General features: G+C 38.3%; 1 protein-coding gene across 1 annotated transcript; it reads left to right on the top strand.

The window, feature by feature from the left end:
• The first annotated feature begins 633 nt into the window (after window positions 1-633).
• On the top strand, window positions 634-27,208 carry pcsk7 (proprotein convertase subtilisin/kexin type 7). Its single transcript, XM_028465468.1, has 17 exons — window positions 634-778; window positions 2,636-2,919; window positions 5,946-6,200; window positions 6,386-6,520; window positions 9,112-9,277; window positions 9,377-9,467; window positions 12,780-12,834; window positions 12,976-13,114; window positions 13,196-13,296; window positions 15,311-15,478; window positions 18,056-18,160; window positions 18,296-18,398; window positions 22,637-22,793; window positions 22,873-22,967; window positions 24,772-24,877; window positions 24,957-25,074; window positions 26,180-27,208. Exons 2-17 carry the CDS (start codon window positions 2,695-2,697, stop codon window positions 26,450-26,452), a joined length of 2,292 nt encoding a protein of 763 aa, XP_028321269.1. The 5' UTR covers window positions 634-778; window positions 2,636-2,694; the 3' UTR covers window positions 26,453-27,208.
• Window positions 27,209-27,269: the final 61 nt, after the last annotated feature.

Here is a 27,269-nt window from a genome sequence, read left to right as displayed (position 1 = left end):
CGGTTGGTCAACAGTACTTCTTCACCGAGGGAACGCGTTTGCAGTTGGCCGCCATGCCACAAGGGGGTTGTGGCTGTGTGACATTTCAGAGGAGCATTAAAAAGGCCTTATTCGTCTTCCGGTCAAAGTAAACAATGTTATATGTTTTTAAAGCATCTTAAAATGCAATGCATTTTTGGGATTATTACTTACCTACCTTACCATGTCTAAATCGTTGCATTATGCTTGTCTTCTGTAGTTACATTTAATTTATATAACTTTTTGTGTTCTACCTAACATTAATTCTGTTTTATTACAGGTGATTTTTCAATCAAAAGGGAAGATTGTGAATTGTATTTCTCTGCTTTCATAGTATGTGGGTCATAAGGCAGTTAAATGTCAGGCTGACTAAAGGATTGCTCACATTTTTCCCTATGTAGGTTTGTGCACATGTTATCATGGTGATATCATGCGTGTACAATATAATATGTTTGTACAATATAATATCATGTTTGTAGAATATAATATTATGTTTGTACAATATAGTGATATAAAGTATATTTCCCTGAGGCAGCTCTAGCTCCGTAGTGGCTGACAAGTGTGAAAGTGTATTTTATTTCTTTATGGCGCTCTTTTTTCTACACTTACGCACGACGCCATTCCTACGTACGTCATGACGTGTTACGTCTGCCTCGCATAACGAGTCCGACCGCTGTTTGTCACGGAAATGAAATGGCACGCTCAGCGTTAATCATACATTTGATCAACGGCAGAGGAACAAAACACACACGGTGGACAGGTAAGAGCCTGGTCAGCAACACCGGTGCTGTTTTTACTATATATTAAAGGGTTACATTAAAACAGAAATGTTAACTGTTGCCGTCATGGTGCTAGCTGTGTGAGCAACCATAACAACAACGCTTCAAATAGTACTAGTTAGGTGTCGTGTTGTGTTTATCCGGGTTTTGTCTTTATCATGGTTGCTCAACATATTCAAATGCTCAAACTAAATTATCCGACTAGTAGGTTTTAAACAGGAGAAGTCTAAAATCGTACAAAGTAGGTACAAACTATAGGTTTGATATTCTTTATTAACTCGCCTTCAAACGGCCCAAGCCTCTATTTTTATCTGAGATATACAAAATGTTTGTTAATCTGGGTATGACTTGTTAGTAGACGTTAATATTTGGTTGTATAGCTAGACTAGGTGAGAAGTACAGTGTTTGAATATGTCTATAATAAACAGGATGTTCAGTAATTACAGTCTTTGGCCCTAAATACTGATAAGGCACTTCTCCATATTCAGTTTTAACGTCATAGAACATAATAATATAATTGTTTTTTATTTATTTTTTTTTATCATATTGGCATTACCCTTGATTGTCATCGTATAAACTGTACCCAATTAATGTGATTTCTCTAAAAGAAAAAAAGGGCATCTTCTTCATAGTTGCCATGGTTATTTGTATGCACTATAACCCAAAGGAAGTTTAGAGAAACTGTAGAGTAAAGTTGTACAATATATGCTGATACTGCCCTCATTGTATACCTCCATGAATTTATTTTATTGATAAAGCTGTAGCTGTATAAATATCTTTTTAGCCATTCTTAGCCAAGTCACTTGTTTGCCTTTTCTCGTGGCATCATAGACAAGACTGACATACTTATAGTTAACATTTTTTATTTTCTCATTGAACAACTTCTATAACAAAAATATTCACATGCGGTTTGAGAATGGGATCCAATGAGCAAATGGGATTTGCAGCTGCAGCCTAGCAACAGATATGGGGATGGTGGAAACAAACACAGGTTTGATATTAGAACCAACAAATGTATACAAATGTAAGGAGATATACTAAATATGGCTAAATATTGATGCAAATAAGAGGGGATTAAAAATCGATATAGCTCTGTTTGTGACAATTTGAATAAAGAGAAGAAGAATCTGTACTGATTATTGTAAACATCTGTTTTTATTGTTATTATTTATCTACTTTAATTTTGTATTACTGTAATATGTGTATGTCTAAACCTTAAACTTATTTTGAACAGTCTGTTACTTAATTTTGCACTTTTTTTTTAACATTTATATCTTTAACGTTTATTCTTTTTATTTGTAATATTTTCTTGAGCGGCTGTAATGAAAGCAATTTTGCCCTGGGATGAATAAAGGATTTCTGATTCTGATTTTGACTAAAAATATAAGATCTCCATATATTAAATTTGAAACATGTTAGGTGCGTCATTGCATCCTAATCTTTTTTTGTTTGTTTGTTGTTTTTTTGATCGGGATTTGAATTGAATCGTTGGTTGTATCCTTACACCCCTTTTGTGTACATTACTTTAAATAAATACAATGAAGAAATACCTTTAAAAAGGGTTTTGGGTTTACTAACATATACTTCTGTGCTATTATCTCCTCTGACTAAAATTGTGTTTTGAAGACTGCGCTGAAACATTGGGTGAAACAGCAACAACTCTGTTGTTGTTGTTTCACAACATCAGAGAGTTGTTGGGTAGTAGCATTATGCTACCACCCACTTAGCATAATGCTGTGAATTTAATAAGTTGCCGTTGAATGCAGCACATGAACGATAATCAACCCACTCATTCTCAGACCATGTTCACTAACCAGAACCTTTAATTCCCTGCCCAGGTCGCTGTTCAGATGAGGACCGCTTGCCAGGTTGACCCCGTGTGCCACTTATCCTCGTGATGGCATCGTCATTTTATCCCACATTTCTCTTCCTCATTCTTCTGTCGCTCATTGTTATGCTGCTTATCGTTCTCCCACCGGCCATGCCTTCCATTCCCATTACTGCCCCTTCCAAACCCTCACTGAAGCCATCGCCCTGCAGTCCAGGTCAATCATGGGCGGTCAGGATCCATGGAGGCCCACATCACAACGAAGAAACCAAACTGGATATCATAGCTGACAGGGTACAGTACTGGTCTAACTATTCATTTATTAAGTCTATTCAATTTAAATAGAAAAACAACCAATTTACAAAAAAAATCATTTTTAGACGTTGGAAGGAATATATAGCTTGACATAATACACAAAATAACTCCCAAAACACACAAATCTACAGCAAAATGTAAAAAGTACACACAAAAAATACCAAAATATACAAAATGAGAACAAAGACAGACATAACAACCACTTGAACAAACAAAATGACTACAAAAACTCAACAAAAAAAAGAGAAAACAACACATTACAGAATAGCTCCAAAGACACACAACCTACAAACAAAATTGCAGAAAATGACAGGAAAATATAGAAATCGACAACAACAATGCAGAAAATGACAAAAGTTTACATAATTAAAACAAGAACACAAAAATAACAAAAACACACAAAATGGCTAAAAACTGACTAAACCAGTCCAGTGTTAATCTTCCAATTGTTCATTATTCTAAATGCTTACATGAATGTGGATCAGATACAATCACATTTTTGTGGCCCCTGCTGTGATAGAGTTGGCCATCCCTGGTCTAAACCATGTCAGTGGGTGTACAATCCATTGCAATATTATTGGTATGCAACAATATTAATATTTATTGAAGCTGTTTGTGATAATATCATCTGTTTTGTGATGCCACGCATAACCCTTTGTCTATGTTATGGGTTGTTTAGCACTGGGCTCCTGTCAATAGACAATTCATTATTTTAACTAGAAAATTGAAAATGAGAAAACCAAGGCCCGAAACCGAAATAAATTATTGGCATTTTTGGCTCTACTGTGCACTAACCTCACTAAAATTATAACTTTGCAATTGCATAAATTACAGTGTTTCCTCTAGCTTTGTTGCTTTGGAAGGGTCCCAAGCATAAAAAATAGAACTTTTTAAAGTTGAAATACAAACTAATTCGACAAACTGCAGATATTTTTGGTTGAGTGGCGAACCTTTCTTTAACCTCCGGTCGGCCATTCATATTTTGTGTTGGTTTTTTTTTTATTGTAAAGTAGTAGGGATGCACCGAAATGAAAATTCTTGACCGAAAATCAGAAAACCAAAACACAGAAATAAATTATTCTGCAAATTATTAGCCTCATTGCATTTATGGCTTTGACTGTGCACTAACCTCACTAAAATTATAACTTTGCAATTGTATAAATTAATATTAATGCTTCAATGAATAAATACATTAAAAATAAACAATGCACAATATATAAAAACAAAATGGTAACTTGACCCCACTCATAAGAAAGTTAAATAATAATGTACAGGCCTAAAACTGTAAAACTGCGTCTGAGTTAGTCAAATATCACGGTAACCAAACCCATTTATCTTGTACTGTAAATGTCATTCGTTTAAAATGCAAAAAAATACCTAACTAGTAGGGATGTAATGATTCACTCAACTCCCGATACGATTCTCTCACGATTTATTTTACAAAATGGGACTGTAGTCAAATGATGACTGAAAAATATTCCTTTATTTTTTTTGAGAAAAAAACTAGAAAATACTGAATTATTTTCCTTTTATTTTTAATTGTCAAAAGAATCCCTTGATAAACTATTCAAAACAATGCAATTTAACTAAAAATAAATCTTGAATGAAATAAATAAAGGAATAATACAAATGAAGAAGAAGCCTATCAATTGAAATTCTGGTTCTATAGTAAACAATGAAAAACTGCATAATAGTTCTTTTTTCTTTTTAAAAGTGCAACTGAAAATGTATTTTGTGCCTTAACAATTGGACTTTAAAAAAAAAAAATGTCATTGCACTGATTTACGTCAGATATTTGTTTGGACCAGCAGAGGGCACTGGTAGCGTAATATTACAAATATTCTTTTGGTGCTAAAGGTGTAAGGAATAATTTATTAACATGTAACATTAACATGTAAGAGTAGAAGGCGGCCAGAAAGAAAATAGTAGCAAATTCCACCCGCCGGTACACTGCTGGACAAGAGAAGGGATAAATATATAGCGCCCTCTGCTGTTTAAAAAAAGTACTGCGATTCAATTTTCAAAGTATCGATGTCAATCGTGATACCTATGAATCGATTTTTAACTGCCTTACGATTAATCGTTACATCCCTACTAACTAGTCTTTTACGATGGTCAACTGCCGGTGGTCATTCATTTACGTCAATGTATATAAGTCCCGCCTTCATCCTATAGACCCCTATACAAATAGAAAATTGCGCCGTGATTGCCCAGCCAATAGGCTTTGACTTCCTGTAGCGGAGACTGTCAATCAAAAGAATAATGATGACCCATAAACTTATATCAATGCGACCATGTTATGTTCCGCGATGTGCATGCACAAAAGTAGAGGCTTGGCTTCTGGGAGATTGGCAGGGGGAGGAAGTGAAGCAGTTTATTTAGCAAATAGTTTTGACTCAATTTGTCCTCTGAATGATCAATATCATCTGATGAACATATACAGCAACTTGATTTTCCATCTCTATGGATGTTTAATTTTGATATTAACTGGGTAGAATAAGGTGATATATAGCGATACATCACGATATAGTGATATATCGCGATAATATCGCATCGTGATATGTATCGTATCGCAACATCTTTGCCAATACTCACCCCTAGTCAGCAGCGTGGACCGGAGAATACGCACAGCAGAAAGGCGCGTAAAAAAACACTTAAGTCCAGACCGGAGAATACGGTCCTAAATGTTAAATGTTGGGATGTGTTTGGCTGTGTTAGCAGGCAGAGTGGATCAGAGGGGAGGTGATTCCGGGAAAACTGTGTGATTGATAATATTCCTGGAAAGCAGCAGGAATGGGAGAGCTTCCACATTTCTACAAATGTAAAGTTATTGGAAGAAAACAAAAAATTTTAATGACACAAAGGGATGGCAGAATTTTATTTGAATGTTTTTTTTAAATGGCGTTCTATTTATAAAATTTTCTGTTTTTAAGATTGTTTAGAGGTGTTTGGAAAGCTGTGATTTTCCCGTCCTCATCATGGGTTTTTTTTTTTTTTCATCGCAGGTAGCAGATCAGGCCGGACTGCAGAATCATGGTCAGATTGGACAGCTGGAAGGCCACTACCTCCTGTGCTCTGCAAAACCCAGCGCTGGCTTTGAATCTTGGTTTGAAGGACGAGTCTGGAGGAAATCTTTTACACCCAGGGATGTTCTCGAAGACCACCCCCACGTCCTGTGGTACTCCCAGGAGAGAGTGCTCAGTCGCTCAAAGAGATCGGTGGCTTTCAATGATCCCAACTACCCTAAACAGTGGCATTTGGTAAGGATGCATGTTTTTACTGACACTCCACATATTATAAACTATTAATCTTTGAACCATTTTCTAAGCAAAAACCTTTTAGTGATGTTTCATAAAGACAGCAGAACATACAGTTGCAGAGCATTATATCTCACTTAACTCGTTTGCACCACTTTGGTCTTTCTCTACATTTTCTGTGTTTGCAGCACAATGATGTCGGCGAAGGTATGGACATCAATGTGACGGGGGTGTGGGAGAGCAACATCACTGGTGAAGGAGTCACAGTTGTAGTAGTGGACGATGGCGTCGAACATACACACCGAGACATCCAACCGAATTATGTAAGCCAGACAGTGATAGCAATTTCCTTTTTAATTAGATCAGTCCTTCCCAAACTTTTCACAGTCCCGTACCACTTCAGACATTTTACCTTAACCCATGTATCCCCTCGCCCTGTACACCTAAAAAAACATAATAATGTAATGTCATATACAATGCAGCCCTACAGTGAAATTGTTTTCTGAATTTTACCTATCCTGTTGAGGCATAATATATAATTAAAAAAAATTATAATAGTCTGTAATAATCTCACAAGAAAGCATCTTATTCAGAATTACTTGTTTGCTTTATTAATGAATGACCAAACATTTGTTGATTGAACATATAGCAGTTATTACATGAACATATCTGTTGGTCTATTTATATTCTAGTTTTCAATGTTGTCACACTGTTTTTCATTTTTATTCACGTACCCCCTGTTACAGTTTTCGTACCCCAGTTTGAAAACCTAGGAATTAGATTCTATGCAAAACTAGAGTCTATGCAAAACTGCCAGAATGACCTCAGCTGGTTTGTCTCAATGTGGAGGAGTAGGAGCTCTACTCTGAGGGGCGGATTCACTAAGATCTGAAATAAAGGGTGGTAAACAAAGTGTGTCCCTAAATCCTTTGGTGGAGCTAATTAGGGGTACAAACCCCAGGGAATCAGGACTGCGCATGTTCATTGCATCACAATGCGCCCACAATCCATTTGGCGCGTTTCGCTCTGATGAATATGTAAAGTAGGCGGTTCTCATAAGGAGCGCAAAAAAATGGGAGGAGGAAATGCAAATAAATTAATGCAGTGGGCACAATGCAATTTATCAAATCTTGAACGGTTTGCGGTGATTGTTTTAGCACCGTAAAATAGTACGACCCACAGGCATGTGCAAACATTCAGTGTATCGCTGCACTGAATGTTGACACAAAACACAGCGGAGATGGGAAAATAAGATTCCAGTTAACCTTTCTAGTATAAGGAAATCATTTAAATAAAACTATTGTCAATATTAACAGCCACTGAAAGAAAATACAGGGTGTGTGAGGGAGAGAAATGCAGCTAGAGTTCAGTGTGGCTCCGTGCACATCCTGTCTGCGGAGCAGATAGTTGCTGTGCACGTAGCTCTGTGGATTTTGCACTGAACGCACCGCTCCAGGGAGCTCCTGTGTCTTCCTCTACATGGTTTGACTATCAAACTCTCGTGTCGCGTTGATGCAAAGAGTGTTAGGCCAGAATCATCCATCATCAGAACAATGTTCACATCTGAGAGTGTGTGTGACACAGCGCTGCAGGAGCTTAGAAGGAACTGACTGAGCAGATACATTAGATTCTAGGGGAAAATAACATTAGGTTTTAAAGTTTACTAAACAGCATTTTTATTTGTTTATTTTGTTTTCTACATTATTGAATGTTTGTGCAGCAGACGGAGAAGTCCATCTGCCTCAAATGTCATTTTGTGGTTCTGTGCACTCACCTCTCCATGTGGAACAAGCAAAATGTTCATTTAAATAGGGCGGTCTAAACCACGTCTATGCGTGTACCTATTAGTGCTGCGATGTTAGTGAATTCCCACAGCAGGTGAAGAAACAGTGCCAACAAAGGATTTAGGGCACCTGGTTTACCACCCTATATTTCAGATCTTAGTGAATCCGCCCCTGAGAACAATGTTGTCAGACTTGGAGGTGCTGACCTTCCCTAATATTTATGTTGCAGTGCAAACAGATAAAGTTGTTCAGCAAGACGGAACTAACTAACTAAGAGATTCATTTAAACAGCAACTTTATCATTATACTACACAACATTATATTAGCCCATCAGAGTGGTGGGTTCTTTCTAAGCTGCTCGATCAGAGCCAATGTTAATCATTGTTACTCACTAACATCATTTTAATAGTGGGAGCAGCAGCACTGGCAGAATCCTTATTACAGTATATAAGAAAGGTTCCAGCTCCACCCAAAGTATTGAACTCGTGACCATCATGTAAATATTACCAATGTTATTGTGAAAGTAATTTCCAATATTTTGTTCCTTTCAAACCTTCTCAATGAAGTTTCCTTGTCTTGCCTTTCTTATTCCTGGTGCTTGCTGGGAATCAGGCTCGGGCATCATTATGCTATTTGCATTTCTATTCCTATTAGAAAGGGCTTTTGTTAGATTTTGATATCGTCACCTACTGATTGACAACATTTTTTATCTTTATTCAGATTTTTAGTTTTTAAAACCTTTCACAAACATGAGCGCCAAGTCTAAATGGGTTCTTATGACCTACTTTAGTTGTAAAGCAAATGTTTAATGATCCATTTGTCTGAATAGGCAACTGGTTCAACAAGATGCTCACTAAAAATACATCAGCACACAATGAATTTTATAACAGATGATGGCAGTTGAGAGGGAGTGGACTACTATTGTCTACATGTGCAAGTCGAACAGAAAAAACAATCACAAAGTAAACTAAATACCATTTAAAAGCAAAGTTTAACTCATACAATTTATATTAATCTGTATATGTCTAGCTTGCAATAGGAACATGATATTTGTAACACAATACAGGGTGCATTTACATCTTTTCTTTAGATTTTTTACATTAATTTTCTGATTCTTTATTCCCTTGCAGAGTCCAGAGGGCAGCTACGACTTAAACTCTAACGATCCCGACCCGATGCCTCACCCAGACCTGCACAGCGACAACCACCATGGCACCCGGTGTGCTGGAGAGATCGCAGCCGTTCCCAACAACAGCTTCTGTGCTGTGGGAGTTGCATATGGCAGCAAAGTGGCAGGTTTGTACCAGATATTTTAATGCCATTTAGAAATGTTTAAATGTAACCTGATCATTTCAAAGGTAGAATGAAACGTTAAACTTGTACCTCTCCACATAGGTATCAGAGTCCTGGATGGGCCACTGACTGACAGCCTGGAGGCCATAGCATTTAACAAACATTACCAAGTCAATGACATCTACAGCTGCAGGTAAAAATATCATCTGATTTAACAAACAACAAATCATCCTCTTTTCTATGTGCTTATAATAACCATAGTTTGGTTTGCTGGAGCTACATCAGCTTTCATAGGATGATACCAGTGGTGTCAAACTCATGTAGTTTAGTGGAGAAATACAGGCCAGTTTAATCTCAAGTGGGCCACAGATTAGAGATGGTAAAATAAGCAATTTTATCATTCATGTGCCCTCAATTGCACTTCCACGTATAGTAGTATTTAAAGTATGTAAGGCACCAACAATATTGAAACAATAAGTGACAGATATAATTCTCTGCAAGATCTTAAATTTCCTTGATTTTGTGACCAATTTTTTTTAAATTTGGGAACATTTTGGTGAATAATTTGCGGAAACATGTAGAATTTTGGAAAAATTTCAAGCGCTTACAACAATTTGAGATTAAAAATGACTGACATCATGTGAAATTAGCATTGGAATACTGTGAGCCCTCGTAAAAATGTGCAGTTAAATTGAATTTGTGTATTGAACTGAATTAGTTGGTGATTTACACAATGAATCAGGTTTTCCCTGCAATTTTACTTTTTCTTGCGGGCCTGTAGGGTTTAGCTGGTATTAAACCTAGACTTGGGAGTGACTGCGAACAGTTTTGAGAGGTGTTGTGGTGGAGAAAGAAATAGCAACAGTCTTTCTTGACTTGGTGCCCAGCCTTTCTTTTTTTAATGAGTCTTAGCAGTGCAGCTCAATAATACAAGACAGCATTCACACAGCGCTCTGGCAACATCTCAGGAAAACATGCCGCTCACTTGTTTTTATCCTTTCCCAGCCCTGATGTACCACTTGCCTTGATTAGTTAAACACAAAGGAAAATCAGGAATAACATCACATTAACTTAAAGTATATATTTAAGTCAAGCATCTTAAATGAATCATTAACAAAGATCCCAAAATAAATATCAAGTTCAATGTATTTGCCATTTTCAGTGGAAAGAAACCACATTGGAATATTTATGCAAAAATTCACAAGTATGCACCAGAGACAGGAACAACAAACACCAAAATAGACAAATAAATTTACACAGTAAACGATCAAAGGGAAACATTTGACCCTATGAAGCGGGGCGATTAAAAACACACATATGGCCTGCTTAAAACATAACAACGATAAAGCAATACAACAATAAAAGTGCAAGAACAGCCTTCAAAGTGCTTTGTTCAGCCTGATTACAGCTTGTGGGAAGAAGCTGTTCACGTGGCGAGATGTCCTGCATCTCAACGAACAATATTTTCTCCCGGAGAGAAGGAGCTGGAACATGGCTTTACCAGGGTGGCCAGTACCAGATGATTTTCAGAGCTCGATTTAAGAGTCTGCAATCATAAAGAGCCTCCAGAACAGGCACCTCACAGCTCTCAGTCCTTTTTGCAGAGCGAACCACCTTGTTCAGAGCTCTCCTTTCTATGGCTGTGATGTTACTGGACCACACAGTCATAGCTAACAAGCATACTTTCTGTGGTGCAGCAATTAAAGTTAAACAGAATCTTAGAGTTATTTGTAAATTTCCTAAGTTTCCGCAGAAAGAAGAGACACTGACGAGCTTTCTTGACAATGCGATTAGTGATTTTGTCCCATCTCAGGTCATTAGACAAAGTTAAACTCAGAAACTTGCACTCCTATACCATCTTTATTAAAGATAACTAACACAGTAGAACCCCTTCCACTTCCTAAAACGGTATTCAAAGTATTTGCATCAGGTGTTCCTTATGGAAGCATAGCTGTACCATAAGTCAATATAAAAATTATTAACAGAAATACTTTTTCATTTTCAGAATATAGCTGCATTTTTTTAACTTATAAATAAATGAATAATGAATAATCCAAACTGCATTTTAATTTTTCTTCTTCAAGGTTGCTCGTTTTGTAACTTAATTAAAATGATAAAGGAAACTACATTTAAGTTTTTATTTTCAAAAGATGGCCCAGCAAATAGGTAACAAAATTCAATTTGAAATGTAAAATTTGAAAATGTATTAGCAGAAAGGCTAATGTGTTGAATGTTGTCACTGCATTATTTGACTCATAAATCAAATTGGTAATAAATATCAAAATTGCATGTTCTTCAACACTGCTCATTTTGTGACACAACTAAAGAAAGCAAAGAGGTTATTGCAGTTTTGTTTTCATGCTCCACCCCCCGCGCATAGTGTAACATAATTCAATTTGACTTCTCAATCCCACACGGCGCAGCAGAGTGACGTCAGTGGCTGCTCTTCTTCAAGATTTGTTGGGCTTAGCTCACCCCCGGTCACTGCTACAGTGGATTATTCATTTTTATTTATGAGTTTAAAAATGCAGCTAAACTCCCTACTACATTGTTCAGTGGAATTAAAACAATGGTTAAGCGATAACTCTCTGCAGCTCAATGCAGACAAAACAATCACTGATTATTGCCCCTGATGATTCAGTTCTAGGGATTAAGTAGTACTTGGGTTATTTAGGCCAGTCTGCTAAACCAAGCCTTAGAAACTTGGGCGTTACCTTTGACAAAGACCAGCAGCACTGCAAGCAGCTGATGTGGAACTGCTTCTTTCAACTAAGAGAAATATCTAAACTCAAGATTGTAATAGTGTGGTGATAAAGCGCTATATAAAATCAAGTCCATTTACCAGTCCATTACACTTGTTTTCAGACCAGAGGTGACCGATCCTTCCAGGCTGTTGCTCCTAGGCTCTGGAACGATCTTCCGCTCTCTCTGTGTTCTATTGACTCTGTTGACACCTTCAAAAGCCAACTTAAGACCTTTTTTTATGTTCAATCTTTTTATTAGCTACTCTTGGGCTGCTATGATTTTATGTTTTCCTGGCCTTTTATACTGTGTGCACTTTTTGATTTTAAACTGTGTTGAGAAGCACTTTGTGGCTTTTTGTCCATGAAAGGTGCTATAGAAATAAATGTTACATACTTACTAGCTATATTCTGAAAATGAAAAAGCATTTCTGTTAATCCATTTTAAATTGAGTTATGGTACAGATATGCTTCCATAGTTCCCAACCTCCGTCAAGTGTGCTCTCCTTGAAAAAGCAAACCTGGGAGTAAAACTACCAGAATTTAAAGCATTTTTAATTTTCAAAATTACAAAACAACTTCTGTTTAAATCCTAAATTCTTGAATCTGTTTAAATTGGGAGCTTAAAAAGCCAGGATTTGGCCCCTGGGATTTGCGCTTGACATATTTGAGATAGACAATAAAAACTGCTTTTATTTTCAATTGAATGTATTGTTCAGTGTATTCAGCAATATTGTGAACAATTTTTCTAAATTGTTTCTCAGTTGGGGTCCTGATGATGACGGCCACACAGTGGACGGGCCTCATCCCCTTGGCAAGGTACAATGCAGTTTATACTAAGTTGGTATTTATCCTGCAGAGAGCAGCAGAGAGCAACCAGAGGGGATACATGAGAAGGTCCCCTGGCCCACATTGTGCAGTGGATGATGTCTTTTTGTGTTTTGTTTTGTTTGCCCGCAGGCTGCGCTGCAACATGGGGTGATTGCAGGAAGACATGGCTTTGGGAGCATTTTTGTTGTTGCCAGTGGCAACGGTGGCCAGTACAATGACAACTGCAACTATGATGGCTATGCCAACTCTATTTACACTATTACAATAGGTAAGGTGTTAAGTGTGGTGTGTGTTTGTTTGTGTTGAGGGTTCACAAAGTGATGTACATGGTTATTTGTTTCTACTGCAGGAGCTGTGGACGAGAAAGGCAGAATGCCCTTCTACGCTGAAGAATGTGCTTCCATGCTGGCTGTCACTTTCAGTAGTGGAGGGAACAAGCTGAGGAGCATTGTACGACACACACACACACATATACACACACACACACACACTACCAGTTTGGACACACCGTCTCAGTTAAAGAGAGAGGTTTTTCCAAACTTTAGACTGGTTGTTTACATGCACACAAATGCCAGGCTCACTCAATAGTATGTGGCTCATGTGGCAACTTTTTTGCATTTGTTGTCATCAATATGAAGTCCTTTGTGATACGGGGGCTTCATTTATAAAACATGAAGTAGAATCTACACTAAAAGTGAACATCTGTCAAAAATCTGAAATTGCACTATGCCAAAAACATTTTTATAAAACCGTGCGTAGCTCACCTCCACGTACTTCTCCCTTTATAAATCACAGCCCAGCTAGAAGTTGGCGCTGGTGAATTAACTTCATTAGCCGCCCTTGACATGCCCACATTCCACCATAAATGGCCAATGCAAAGCAGCTCGTGAATGGTTTTTGCTTCAAAACAAGCTGCTGACCAATGGGATTTTACGATCTATAAAAAGAATTTCAGAACAAGGAAGAGATGTGTGTGAGTGATGAAGGCCAGAAAAAAGATGATTTGTTTGGTGGTCAACGTAATGGCATAAATAAATGAAAGCAAAGTTATTTACCGCAGTCACTGCGGTCTAAAATGTTACGGAGTTGAAAAGAAGCGCCCTGAGACGCACCGTCAGTGTTTCTGCTACAGGACAAACCTGAGCCCACACTGCGTCACAACTTCCCAGCTGAAACTCATCATTTCGGGAAGTGTAGGTCCGCAACAGAGCGCGCACAAGCTTGGGCACAGCTTACATTCTCCGCTGCGCAGCAGGTATGCTGTGCCTCCTCCGCAGCTTACCTGCGGAGGTTGGTGAAGCACCCCTGGTCTTCTCAGGTAGCCTTACATCAGTTGTGCATGTGTGTTGGTCTGATGATTTGCACAGCGCTCTGTGGTGAGCCATTGTTCAGCTTTCTGCTGTCTCTGTCCTGTTGTTTTATGAAAATATGTGACCTTGACCATATGATCTCATAGTGCCTAGGTTCCCTAAGTGGGGTATGTGTACCCCCAGGGGCACGCAAATTATCATGGGGTACGTGAACAGAAATGAAAAACAACAAGAAAACATTGGAAATTAGAATTTATATCAACAAGCAGTCAGGAGCCTCCATGCATTGCCACAAATTACCATGCAGAGAAAACAATCTCATCAAAAAAGCACAAATATTAAATTCAGCCAAACATTGCAGAGTTCTGTGCATCTTCTCAACCTTACACTTCTCATTAAAGTTGTAGCAAGTTGTATTTCACAGTTTCAGGCTGATTAATATGTTGTGTTACTGCTATATGTTCAATTAACGATTCTTTGGTAGATTTATTTTCCAAAAAGTTCTTTCTGAACAGTAGGCTAATTCATTTGATAATTCTGAATAAGATGTTTTCTTGTGTGATTATTTAGCAGATTATTATTATTTTATTACAAAATAATTTCACATTACTTTCAGGTGTCACTTTATGTGCATGTGGTTCGGAGGAAAAGGAGTCTTGTGGTTAGCAGCCGGTTATGAGTGTGAGCCCAACAGTAGATAATATCTGGAGATCTGCTGGCAGGAACAGCTGTTAGAGAACGCCCTTGTTTACAGTAGTGAATATAAACACAGAGAGTCAGAATTCTTCATCCCACATCCCTAAAGTCTTTCAGCTATGTCTGAACCAGCTGCTGGTTTAGATGAAACAACGTGTTGAGCTGGTATTTTTTTCACAAGATTAGCCGTATGGTAATTAAATTGTGTGGCCGCCTACACGCATATCTTATTTTCCACAGACTGGTCTGTTAAATATGTTAATTTGTCTGGTTATGTCACACACTATTTCACACTGCTCTAAAGCTGGTGTTTGTGTCTGGTAATGCATGCCACCGTAATGATCTACAATTAGGGCTCAAATGTCAGCCCCAGTTAATACCACTGAAGCCATGTTTGTATAATGTGTTGATCTCCAAGCTGTCTATCACAAACTAAGTGCTCCCTTTCATTTTTGTAGGTGACGTCAGACTGGTCCATGCAGCAGGGGACGGGCTGCACCGATGGCCACACAGGCACGTCTGCTGCGGCCCCCCTGGCTGCTGGGATGGTGGCCCTAATGCTGCAGGTCCGCCCTTGCCTCAGCTGGAGGGATGTCCAACATATTATTGCTTTCACAGCCACTAAAGTAAGCCTGAATTACTCCATACAACCTGGGAATGCCCTCAGTTAAAATGTAATTTAGCAGGGAATTGCTGCTGGAATCTCATATTATTAAAGTGATCCAATAAACTGATACTAATAAGATATCACTAAATACATGTTCCATTATACGTTGCTCAATATGTTAAATTATTGCTTAGAAACAAACAAAGCAAATCAAAAATGTAGCTTTTACCAAGAATTTTAACTTGTTAAATATTATAATCAAAAATATTTAGATTGTTATTCATTTAAAAAAACAACTCAAGTTTTGCAAGTTACAACTTGCCTAGAGGTGTTAAGATGTATATCTATATCACTCATTAAAAGTGCAGTACAAGGAATTTGACTTGGTAGTCGGTGCGCGAAACAAAAAACAAAATGTAAGTATACAGCATTACTGCTGTAGCAGTAAGACATGCCCATTCAGGCAGCCGGTTAGCACTGCACAGTAAGTTTACAGCTGAAATGTGTCACTACTGTCACATGCATGCACAATCACAACCTGAAGCTCATGCACAGAGTCAAAAACATCACCGCTGCAACTGAGTTCTTCATTGGAGCTGTGAATCAATGCTCACTGAGGGCTGTGATTGGAGGAAGCCCTCCTCCCTCCTCTCAGCTTTTATAGGAGGGGCGGGGCCAACAGTGAAAGTTGGTGATACGCGATGGTCACGATATTCTGTCTCAGCCAAGAGCAAAATGAAATTATAAAAGCTGGCGTTCAACCCTTAGAGGGCAGTGACATTTTACAACTAAATATGCACAACTAAACTACTTTTACTAAAATATAAAGAGTGGGACTATGATTAATAAACAGTTCTACTTAATAACCAAATACATTGGTTGGTTTGGGGTTCAGTTCCTCATTAAGGACCTAGTTGGAGAGCCTTGATTCTCCAGATGATGAATGCATGTTTGGAAAGTGTTTGTCCCTGCCTGCCACTCCCCATCTATCCTCAAATTGTATTTTCACCCCATACACTTATAGCACATAGGAAAGCGGTAATGCTTCTCCATTAGGCTGTGGGGGTGGGTTGGTGATCGGCAGCAGGGCACGCTGGGTTCCCTCGGGTGTGCTTAGCAGGTGCCTCTGAGTGTCCTGAGGAATGTGGGGCATCTGGGGATGTGGTTCGGGCCTCCTTGGGCCACCTGGACCTGCCTAACTGCACTCGTGGGAAGGCTTTACACTGATCTGATCGGCTTTTTCAGATTGGCCGATAGTAAGCATTTTATGCAGTTATTGTGGTCGGTTGTAATGTCTTAATTCCGATCAATGACATCATTGTCATGATGACATTTTCTGTTCCCATTGCATTGTTTGTCTCAATTACTCTGAAGACGTTCCACACCACTGACATGTTTGCTCTGTGTGACAGAGTGCTATAGTATTTCACTCGCTTTTGTCGGTCGGAGTGGAGCGCTGGTTCCTGGTTCTACTGGCTATGACAGCGGAGTCGGCATCTGCTATTAGCGCCTCTGTGTGTGCACGTGTGCCGGAGATAGTTTTTTCTGTCCGTTTCAGCGGGTTGTGGACACAGCTGCTTGTGTGTGCGCAGGTGTGTATGTGCATGTGTCCCACCTCCGCTATGCACCTTTGAAGAAGGAAATCTGCTACTCTTCTACTCCCTCACAGTCACAAGAATGCATCTATAGGTACCAAAACATGGTACCATTTCATTTTACGTACCAGGTAGTTAAAAAAGTACCAAATTCGGTACCCATCCCTCTTCATATGATTGGAACGGTGATCGTTTTTTAAACTCACTGAGTTTAAAAAAAAATACTGTAAATGTACATGTAAATCTTACTCGTGGGACCCAGGGCGATGTTCTGGCCTCCGATAGTGGCTCATACACATTCTCTGTTTAAGTAATATCTCTTGACCCAGCCTTTTCTAACATTCCATATTACAAAATAATTAATTAAAGTATGTGTGATTTGTGCTGATATCGTATCAGATTTATAAAGATATCAGCCACTTCTCAAGGCTGTGTGAAAAGGTTGGATTAAGACACTCCTATCATACTCTTCTTTGGAGGATGTGGGGACAGCCACAGTTCTTCAAAATAATACATTGATTAATTTATTTCTTGCAAAAAACAAAGCAAAACTTACATATAGTACTTTTAACAAAAGATGCAGTCATTGTTCTTGTGGCACTTTTTTATTATCCCCGCCACAAAGTGTAGAAGGGGGAGATAGGTTTGAGCTCCGTCCGTCCGTCCGAGTTAAAGGGGACAGTTTTTCTCAGAAACTGTTAAAGGTGCGGTGTGTGGCTTTAGGGTATCAATACCTTGATGGAGTTCGAAAATGAGAAGTGCGCAAATATTTTTTCCGGAGTTATTGCCCTAGTTCTGTTTTTTTATTCTGTTCGAGGTATCTTCAAAGGGGACAGCTTTTCTTATAAACCGTTTAAGGTAGTTAGTAATTTTATATTCTGATGTGTTTCTTATGTACACATCTAACTTCTTAGATTTTGGACATTTAGGAAGAGGTTGTGAGTTATTATGACAACCAATCTGTCGGACGATGTTGACGACTGTCATCTTATTTATTGTAGTGTGATAGCAGTGCAGACTGGAGAGTGAATGGTGCAGGCTTTCATCACAGCCACCAACATGGCTTTGGTCTGCTTAATGCCTGGAGACTCGTCAATGCTGCCAAGGTGCTCACAAACCACTCCCCACCACCACTACAACCACAAACCACTGCTTCAAGTGTATTTAACTCATCGTTTTAGTTGAGTGAAGCACTCACAGCTCACTATAAGTTTGTAATGTGTTTTTGTTTCTTTTCTCAGGTATGGGAGTCAGTGCCCTTTCTTTTGTCCTATCAGAGCGCTGTACTGAAGGATGACAAGGCCATTCTGGCCTATCCTAAGGAACTGGTTCGTACCAGACAAGGTATCTTCCACTCTCTGCCAGCTCTGTGTTAGACCGTTGCTTGTCAGGTTTACACAGTACATGATGAAGCTGACTCAATCCTTCCTCTCTCTCTGCTCCTCACTTACTCTGCCTGTCCATATTAGGTTATGTTCTCTTGTTTGTGAGCTCCGTGTGAGGCAGATTGTTCAAATTGATTTTTCTTTTCTTTTTCTAGTTGTTATTCAAATGTTATCTGAAATAGTGGTCATTGGTTTTTAAAATTCTTTCTTGACTTTTTATGTGTTTCCCGTCTTGTATGCAGTTTGTTTCTCTTTGTCTCACACAATTCATCATTACAACGTAAACCCAGCAAAAGCATTTAATCTCAGTTGATCTCTTGATTTGCTCAGTAAGGCATTATTTAGTAGTTGGTGGAAAAACATTCATTAGCAATTAGAGGCCAAACTGCTCTTTTAAAAATGTGTGCCAACGTATAACACACATTCTCAGTGATTTTAGTGTGCTCCTTATTGAAGTAAATCTAATTTAAGTTTTGGAACTGATGTTGGCAGATTACATTTTCAAAGGGATGACTCTCTCTATAGAATTCTAATGAGATGAATCCGGACCCTTATTTTAAAGCTGCAGTATGTATCCGTTTTTGTGTTTTGTTTTTATTCAGTGCTTTTTGCTTTTGTTTTTTTGCATCATTTGGTCAAAAATCCATAATAACCTTTTCACATGATATTGTAATTTGAAGTGTTATGAGAGGGCGCTGGACCGCTGCGCCTTCTCTTGGCTCTGTATTCAAGATGCAGAAAATATGCACCATGACTGTATTGTTCAGCCAACAAAAAATCTTTTTAGAAAGCAAGTGCGTTCACATCCCATTTCATAATGCATCCATCGGCAACCAATAGTGTTGAAGCTCCAAGAGCCAAAACGTATCTATTTTGTTTACATAAAATGCAAAGGAAAAATAATTCCCAGTCATTGTTTTCACTTTAGTACGTATCCAATATTTTTCATGGCATCTTTGTGCTTGGCCATTGACTGGAAAGGTTTGTTATAAATGTAAAATTGAAGTTGTCTTTGTTGGAAGAGGATTATTTTTTGTTGTTGTTTTGTGGGAGTTAGAAGTTGTGTTTATTGAGGCTGAAATAGTCATTTGCCTTAAAAAAGCCACCGCTAAAATTTTGATCTTTTTTTGTGTGCATCCAGGAGTTTATTCATCGCGTCAGATTAGTGACCAACAGCACATTGTTTGGGTTTGTTCTTTTGTCTATTGGATTATTCTGTGCAGTGAACCTGTTGCAGATAAAATTAAAATGATCTTTACTGTAGGAGGTGTACGCTATTATGATAATAAAGGTTAAATATAGTATAATTTCTGGCATCCAAAACAGCGCTGCTCATCAACAGAATTAAATAGAATAATATTAAAATGATTTTACTGAAAAATGCTCCCTAAGAGGCTGGATTCTCAGTTGGATGATGGTGGTTGTTTGTCAGGAGAATTTGTACGTTTTTTCTTCAGAGAAATGAACTGATCGTCCGATAAGAGAACAAACTCAATAGTCATGTGAAAATGAGTGCCTTCTTTATATGACCTCAGGGTGATTGTTACCACATTGTTTAGGAATTTAGAAACCCAGCCAAGTTTTTTCCATTGCGGATTATCTCTGAAACCAGCCCGATCTGTTTGATTATTAACATCATCTCATATTTTCTAAAGACTCAGACCAAATTTTCCCACCTTAACCTCGTAAAATCCTGATTTCCTTTCTCCTAAAAGCCTCTTCCTTCATCCTCTCCTTTGTTTTGTTGGTTTCCTCATCATTTCCTCACATTGCGTCCCTCCCATTTTCTCTACATACGTCATGGGCTGCACAGTCTTTACACTCCTCCCTCTTCAGCCTCATTCTTTCCCTGACTCAAGGATCTGTTCAGCCCTAAAAGGTCAGGAAGCACCGCAGCTCATTCACAGTCCGAGAGAATTTGCTAGACAGAAACAGCGGGAGGGCAGTCTGGTGAGGATGACTGATGTTGTAAGCCTCAAGAGTCCAATGGAGGATTACATTCATAACCTAAAAATGTCAATATTCTAAAGACAAACAGTTGTAAAAAAAAAAATGTATTGATCCTAATGTGAATAGAAATACCGATCATTTCCTAAATATGTTTTTCTACTTCTAACGTGCCTCTTATTTGTGCCCACCTTAATGTTGCCTAGGGATGAGAATTGATAAGAATTTAGCGTTTCTGATTCCATTATTGATACTGCTTATCGATTTGATTCCTTACCGATTCTCTTATTGATTCTCATTGGGTGAGGGAATTAAATAATGAAATGGATTTGTTTGCTTTAACTCTTTATTATCTTTGTCTCTTTAATTTCCTGCATGAGTATCAGCTCTCTTTTAATCCACCAGGTATAGATTGTTTTCACTGGATAATAATATATACAAAAGCGCTATATAAAATTTAATAATTATTATTATTTTTAAAACATTACAGTGCTCCTTTTGAACTTGAACAACTTGACCCAAAAGTGATTCAGACATAAAACAAATAATTATTCTGTAAAAAAAAGACCATATTAACCAAAAGTACAGCTGCACTTATTGTTATGTATTTCAAAAAAGTTTTAGCTTAGCCTTTATTTACATTTCTATAAATGGACCTTCAGAGACGCCGTTCCCGTTGTTACATGTGACGTCATCAGCTGTGTGTATGTACGAGTGTGAAAGAGCAAACTAAAGACAATGATCAGTACCAGTTCATCTCCCGTGTCTGATTACTTGTTATGAGGACATTAACTGGTGACAAGGTGTGTGTTCTTGTGGAAGTTTGTTGTTTTCAGAAGAAAGGTCTGTGCAAGAAACAACTTTAGTGAGTGTACAAAACCTGAAAGTGAGTGGCGTAGCAACAGAGATGCTACAAACTAGGGGTGGGAACCTCTGTGTACCTCACGATACAGTACGCGATACACAGCTCACAATAACGATTATCTCACAAAATGACGATACTGCGATTATCGATATATTAGTCAGAAATCAATCTACGATAATCTGACATAAGAAAAAAAGATTAAGTGAAAAAATAAAATTTTTATTTTATATTTCTGAAAGACAATAAATTGAAAAAGCGTCCCATGAACAGTGACACTATTTTAGTGCAACATGTATGTAAATAAGTGTCAACATACCAATATAAATGAATAATTATCTCCAATAGTGCTTTCTGTAAACAAAAAAATAGGGTCTTTGTTACCAGTGACACCAGTTAGTGCAATATTCCAGTAAACAATATATTGGTTCCTTCAACAAACAGTGATAACATTTCTGTGAAGACCTACCTGCACATTTTAGTGAAAAAGCAGAAAAGGTTTTGAAAATAATAAAATAAATCTTAAATCCCAAAAAAAAAATCGATACTTAGCGCAGGTATATTGATGATCGTTTGTGCAAAAAGATATTGTGATATATTGTCGTATGGAGATACTCCTACTACAAACACAGCCCGGAGGACAGCACAGCTGTGGGTGGAGGAGGCCGATTCTCCGCTGTAAACAGCAAACAACTGTATGGTGGAAGGAGCTTCACTTGGTGCTCGCATAAACACAATATACAGGACCTGCAGGAGTTTATCATTACGTATTGTAGCAGATATTTTTGTATATTCTGAAAAAGTAGGTGGAGATGTATTACTAAACCAAATTTGAGTTTACTATATGATGTATTTCCTAAAATATTTTAAGCTGAAAATGGAAGAAAATTAAGCATGCAAAAAATTTACACATACCTTCCTCACTAAATTGTCCATATCTCCAAAAGTATACATCCGATCAGACTAAAGATTTACAGTGTGCCTATTGAATAACCACTGAACAATTAGTAACAAACAATTAACTTTGTTGTTATTTACAATTTAAAACATACAAACAACTTATAAATGTAAGAAAAGCAAAAACAACAAAGAAAAACAACATAAAAATAATTAAATAAATGACAAATAAAAAATACAAAAAATTAACAGAAAACAAAAACAATAATTTAACAAAAGGTAAATATTTTCAGGGGTATTCCCTGGGTGTATTCTCAAGTGATCTAGTTAATTGTTGTTGGCATTGCTTCTTTGTAAACAGTTCTTTTCATGGGTATGTCCTTTAAGCTTTAGTACATTATTACAATATCCACCATCAAGCTTCTATGTTTTTTGCACTGTCATGCTAATAAACCACCTAATCGACGCTGTGCGCTCCTGTTTGTTCCCAGTCACTGCTGCTGACCTCGCTCAGTCTGGAATGGTGACCCTGGAACATGTGGCTGTTTCTGTGACCATCACCCACCCGTGTCGAGGCAACATAGAGATCCTGTTAGTCTGTCCCAGTGGGATCACATCAGTCATCGGTGCACGCCGTGCCATCGACAGGTTGTTCAGCTGTTCATAATTACACTGTTTGTAAATAAGGTCTTTGTAATGAGAAGGTCTTGTTTTTTTGTGCACTCAGAGATTCATCCGGTTACCAAGACTGGACTTTTTCTACCGTGCGCTGCTGGGGAGAGCGAGCCAAAGGCCAGTACACACTCAGGATATCTGACCACAGTAAGAGACTAATACACACACACACACCCTGAGTACTGTATCTATAACTAATGCTGGGCGATATATTGATATCAATATAGTTCATTTTGCGTTAAAATAGCAATACATTTATTCCCATTGGCCGCAAGTCCACATCTATTTCTCCTCTCCCTCTCCCGTGTCCGTGTCTCTCAAACACAGCCACTATGCTCCGCCTCCCACATGCTGATGAAAAGTGGCGTGATATTACCAAAGCTGTGGCTTAGCATATCGCTAAAGACATGGTCCCTAGAATAAGACAGTCTATGACAGGCAGAATACTCAGTAAACACTGTGAGTGAGTGTGTGCGTGCTGTAGAGATCCGTAGATCTCCATGGGTCGATAACGTTATAAACAGAGCTCGTTACCGTCACACTGAACGTTTATTGTAAGCATTGGAAACTGAAACACCGCTTATGTGGTTTCAGACAGGACGGTAACAGAAAAGTAACATAAAGCTCCGTCCATGCGCTTCGAAAAAATTAGGAAGAAGGCAGGTCTGACTCAACTCTGACCTTACGTTACCATGGTTTCCTTAAAGGGACGGTCCTCAGAAGGTGATCATTACAGCGTGTGTGTGTTTGTGTGTGCACATGTTAGTACTGGTAATTGTTTATATATTCTGGATTATAGTATCTGATAATTTCACAATTGTCAGTAATAATAAATAAATAAACTGATAGTTAATTAAAAAACTGTACAGCGCATTGATCAGCTGAAGTTGTTTTTAAAATGTGCTTAAATGCACATAATTAGTTTTTAACTGACTGACTTTATTTTAAGGGTTTGCCTCTAAAAAAAGAAACAAACAGGTAGTTAGTGCTATAATAATTAGGGGAAACCCCAATTACATCAATATATGTTGAGTAATATCATTCTGGTTCTATTGTATGCATCAAAGCATCATCTCAAGTCAGGGGCAAAATAGCAGGATATATATTATGATATAGCTTGAAAATGTCGATATATTTAAATAGGCAGTGTTGGGAACGTTACTTTAAAAGTATTTAGTTATAGTTACTCACTACTTGTTCAGAAAAGTAACTGCGTTAGTAACTGAATTACTCTATAGTAAAAGTAACTCATTACCAAGGAAAGTAACTATTTGTGTTACTGTTAAAAAAAAAAAAGTTGCTATATGTCAAAGAATTCACATTTTTTTAGATGCATGTGTTGTCGTGAGGTGCTTCATTAAATTTGAGTTGCTTACAACGGATGTCCACAGTCTTCACTCCTGGATCTAATGAACACTTCACATACACGTTCTTAACTTTGAACACAATTAATTTAAAGTAGTGTTTGTATCGCCACCTTAAAAATGTCAACTTTTCATCAGACTGTTCCACACTCACCATCTCTGCTGCTTCATCCAATCTGCTGTCGGTGTCTGTGTCGGTGTCATAATCGCTCACCTTGTTTTTAACCCACCTCCTCTTGCTGGCACATGTGTAAAAACACTGGCTCTGATTGGCTACCATGAAACATGACGTCACCTAAGCCAATCATAATCGCTCACCTTGTTTTTAACCCACCTCCTCACAACAGCTGTGTAAGAAGCTGAGGATGCTTTCAGATAAAAGTTTTTTCAATCAATGCATGTAACGCACCACATTTAACGTTCAGTAACAATAACGGTGTTGTAACGGCATAAAAAGTAATTAGTTAGATTACCCCGTTACTGAAAAACAAACGCCGTGACATAACGCCGTTATTTTAAACACCGTTATTCCAAACACTGTAAATAGGTCATATCGCTCTCTAACTCATAACTGTTTTATTCTCCAGAGGAAGGATCATCTGAGCTGTGTGCTGCTGTGGGAGTGCTCAAGGAGTGGAAGTTAACCCTTTACGGTTCTTCAATGACCTACAGAGAGGTGAAGGAAAGGCAGAGGTCAGTGCTGGCTGTGTTTCCTTCACTGTTTACTGGAACACACACAATTCCTTGTCCTGACACATGGTCTGATTGACAGGCTGGTGGAGGAGGCAATGAGTGGAAAATACCTGGACAGGAGCTTCTCCCTGCCCTGCCCCCCAGGCCTGGACATTCCTGCAGAGAACATCAAGCCCTTTACATCCAACAGCCTCAAAGTAAGAACCCTGACCCACACTGACTCCACTCCGTTACTTGTTTATGTGCCTTTGTAGGCAGGAGAACTGGCGTCAAAGTCTATAGGAAAAATAAGAAATCTCCACAAACAACTATGGCATCTTTTTTGACTTTTTTAACCTCGTAAAACTTAAGTAAACCATTAGAAATGATTTCCACAAACTTTCCTTTATTCCTTTAAACCACGTGTCAAACTCAAGGCCCGGGGTCCAAATCCAGCCCTTTGGAGCATCCAATTTGGCCCGCAGGAAAAAGTAAAAATGACAGAGAAAACAAGAGTCCTAGTGTCAATGAAACTCAACAATATTTGCAGGGCCTCACAGTTTTTTCTGTGGTTATGATTGTAGTCATTTTTAACATTGAACTGTTGAAAAAACTCTTACGAAATTCCTAAATTTGCCTCAAATTATTAAAATTTAAAGTGAAGATTCTGTTGGGACTTATAATTATCACCTATTGCTTGGATATTGTCAGTTTTCTTACATATTTTGTACTTTATGTATACGTAGAAGTGTAAACTAGGGCACAATGATATTGAAATTACTCGTTTTCACTCTTTGGCCCACTTGAGATGAAACTGCTTTTTATTTGGCCCCTGAACTTGAATGCGTTTGACATCCCTGTTTTAAACTAAAGGCTCAGGCGGTAGAGGGGTCCTCCTTTAGTCGAGAGGTTGGGGGTTCGATCCCAGTCTATACCGGTCTGTATGTCGAAGTGTCCTTTGACAAGACACTGAACCCCAAGTTGCTCCAGCATTGGGCCTAGCATGGCAGCTCTGTCCCAGTGGAGTGTGAATGAGCTGATATGAAAAGCACTTTGTGACCGCTGTCAGTGAAAGGTGCTATAGAAATAAACATTACTTACTTACTTAATAATGGACATATGTGTGTGTGACAGTACCTTCTTTCAGTTTTTTTGTTTTGTTTTTTAAATGCAATTTTAATGTTACAGACTTACAGAGAACATTTTCATTATTCAAGGAGAAAAAAAATGTATATTTGATTAGATTCAGGAGTCTTTGTAAATGTGTCGATCAGCAACGGATGTTTTTGTTTTTGATCAATGTGTTTGTGTGTCCTTGATCAGTTCCTGCTGTTGCTAGGCTGCTTTGCTCTCTTCTGGTCCCTCTACTACACGTTTGAGGTCATCCTGACCTCCGTGGACCTCAGAGGAGTCTTCAGTCTGCCCAGGAGGCACAGCAACCGCCGGGCCCGCAGGAGTCGACATGGAAGGGGAGTAGAGGAGGCATTGGTGGCTGAAGCTGACGATGGGACTGAACAATCAGGGTTTAACTTGAAAACAGTGCTGGACTCTGAAGCCCAAGTGCCTTTTACCATGGAAGAACAGCTGGTGACGTAGCACCAGTTCAGGCTCTGACTGTGTGAGTTAGAGGGACATCTCAAACTATCCCAGCAGCTGATCACTCCCCTCATGGACTGCAGATGAACTGAAATAAGAATGTGAGTGGCCTTGTGTGTTTGTGGTGGGATTGTGTGTGTGTCAGAGTACATGCATCCCCTAAAAAACAGATAAAAGACAGGGAGTTGTGAATAAATTAAGAATGAAATAGAAAGAATCTACTGGGTACTGATTTTCCAGTAAATGAGCCTGCAAGTGTTGTGTATCCACAAAGGAGATTCACACATTAGCTTCAGCTTTAAATAATGGAACAAAACTAGTGTGTGCGTGTGTGTGTGCGTCACTGATGATGTGAGCATGAAATATTAAGGTCTTCCATTAATAAATCCTCCACAGAGTCCAAGGAGCTGCAGATGATTCTATTTTAGTGACAGAGTTTCTTTTCTAAGGTCAGGGCTCGTCTTCTGTGGGTTTTCAAACAACTACTGAGTAAAACTTGAAAGTGGGATTGGGTTTGCAAATGTATTTTTTTTTTTTTTATGATGTGCAATATATCTACCACTACAATGTGTGCCTATTGCATAATATGCTGTTAAGGAATTTATACTGTTTTTTTAAGGAATGTATCAATAATCAATAAATGAAAAGGTTTTTATTTTAAAAAAAAAAAAAGGTGTGAGAGTGAAGTAGGAAACTGCAGTGCTGTGCAAGGCACAGAATATTTCAGTGCAAATAAAGGAACGCTGGTTAAATACTGTCATGATGGATCGATGTCGTTTTGTTACTCATCAGCTCATTTTTACTTAAAACCATAAGA

This window comes from Gouania willdenowi, chromosome 13 (assembly GCF_900634775.1).
Source record: "Gouania willdenowi chromosome 13, fGouWil2.1, whole genome shotgun sequence".
Taxonomy (NCBI): Eukaryota; Metazoa; Chordata; class Actinopteri; order Blenniiformes; family Gobiesocidae; genus Gouania; species Gouania willdenowi.
The sequence above is the reverse complement of the archived record's forward strand: the minus strand, read 5'-3'. Positions and strand labels throughout refer to the sequence as shown.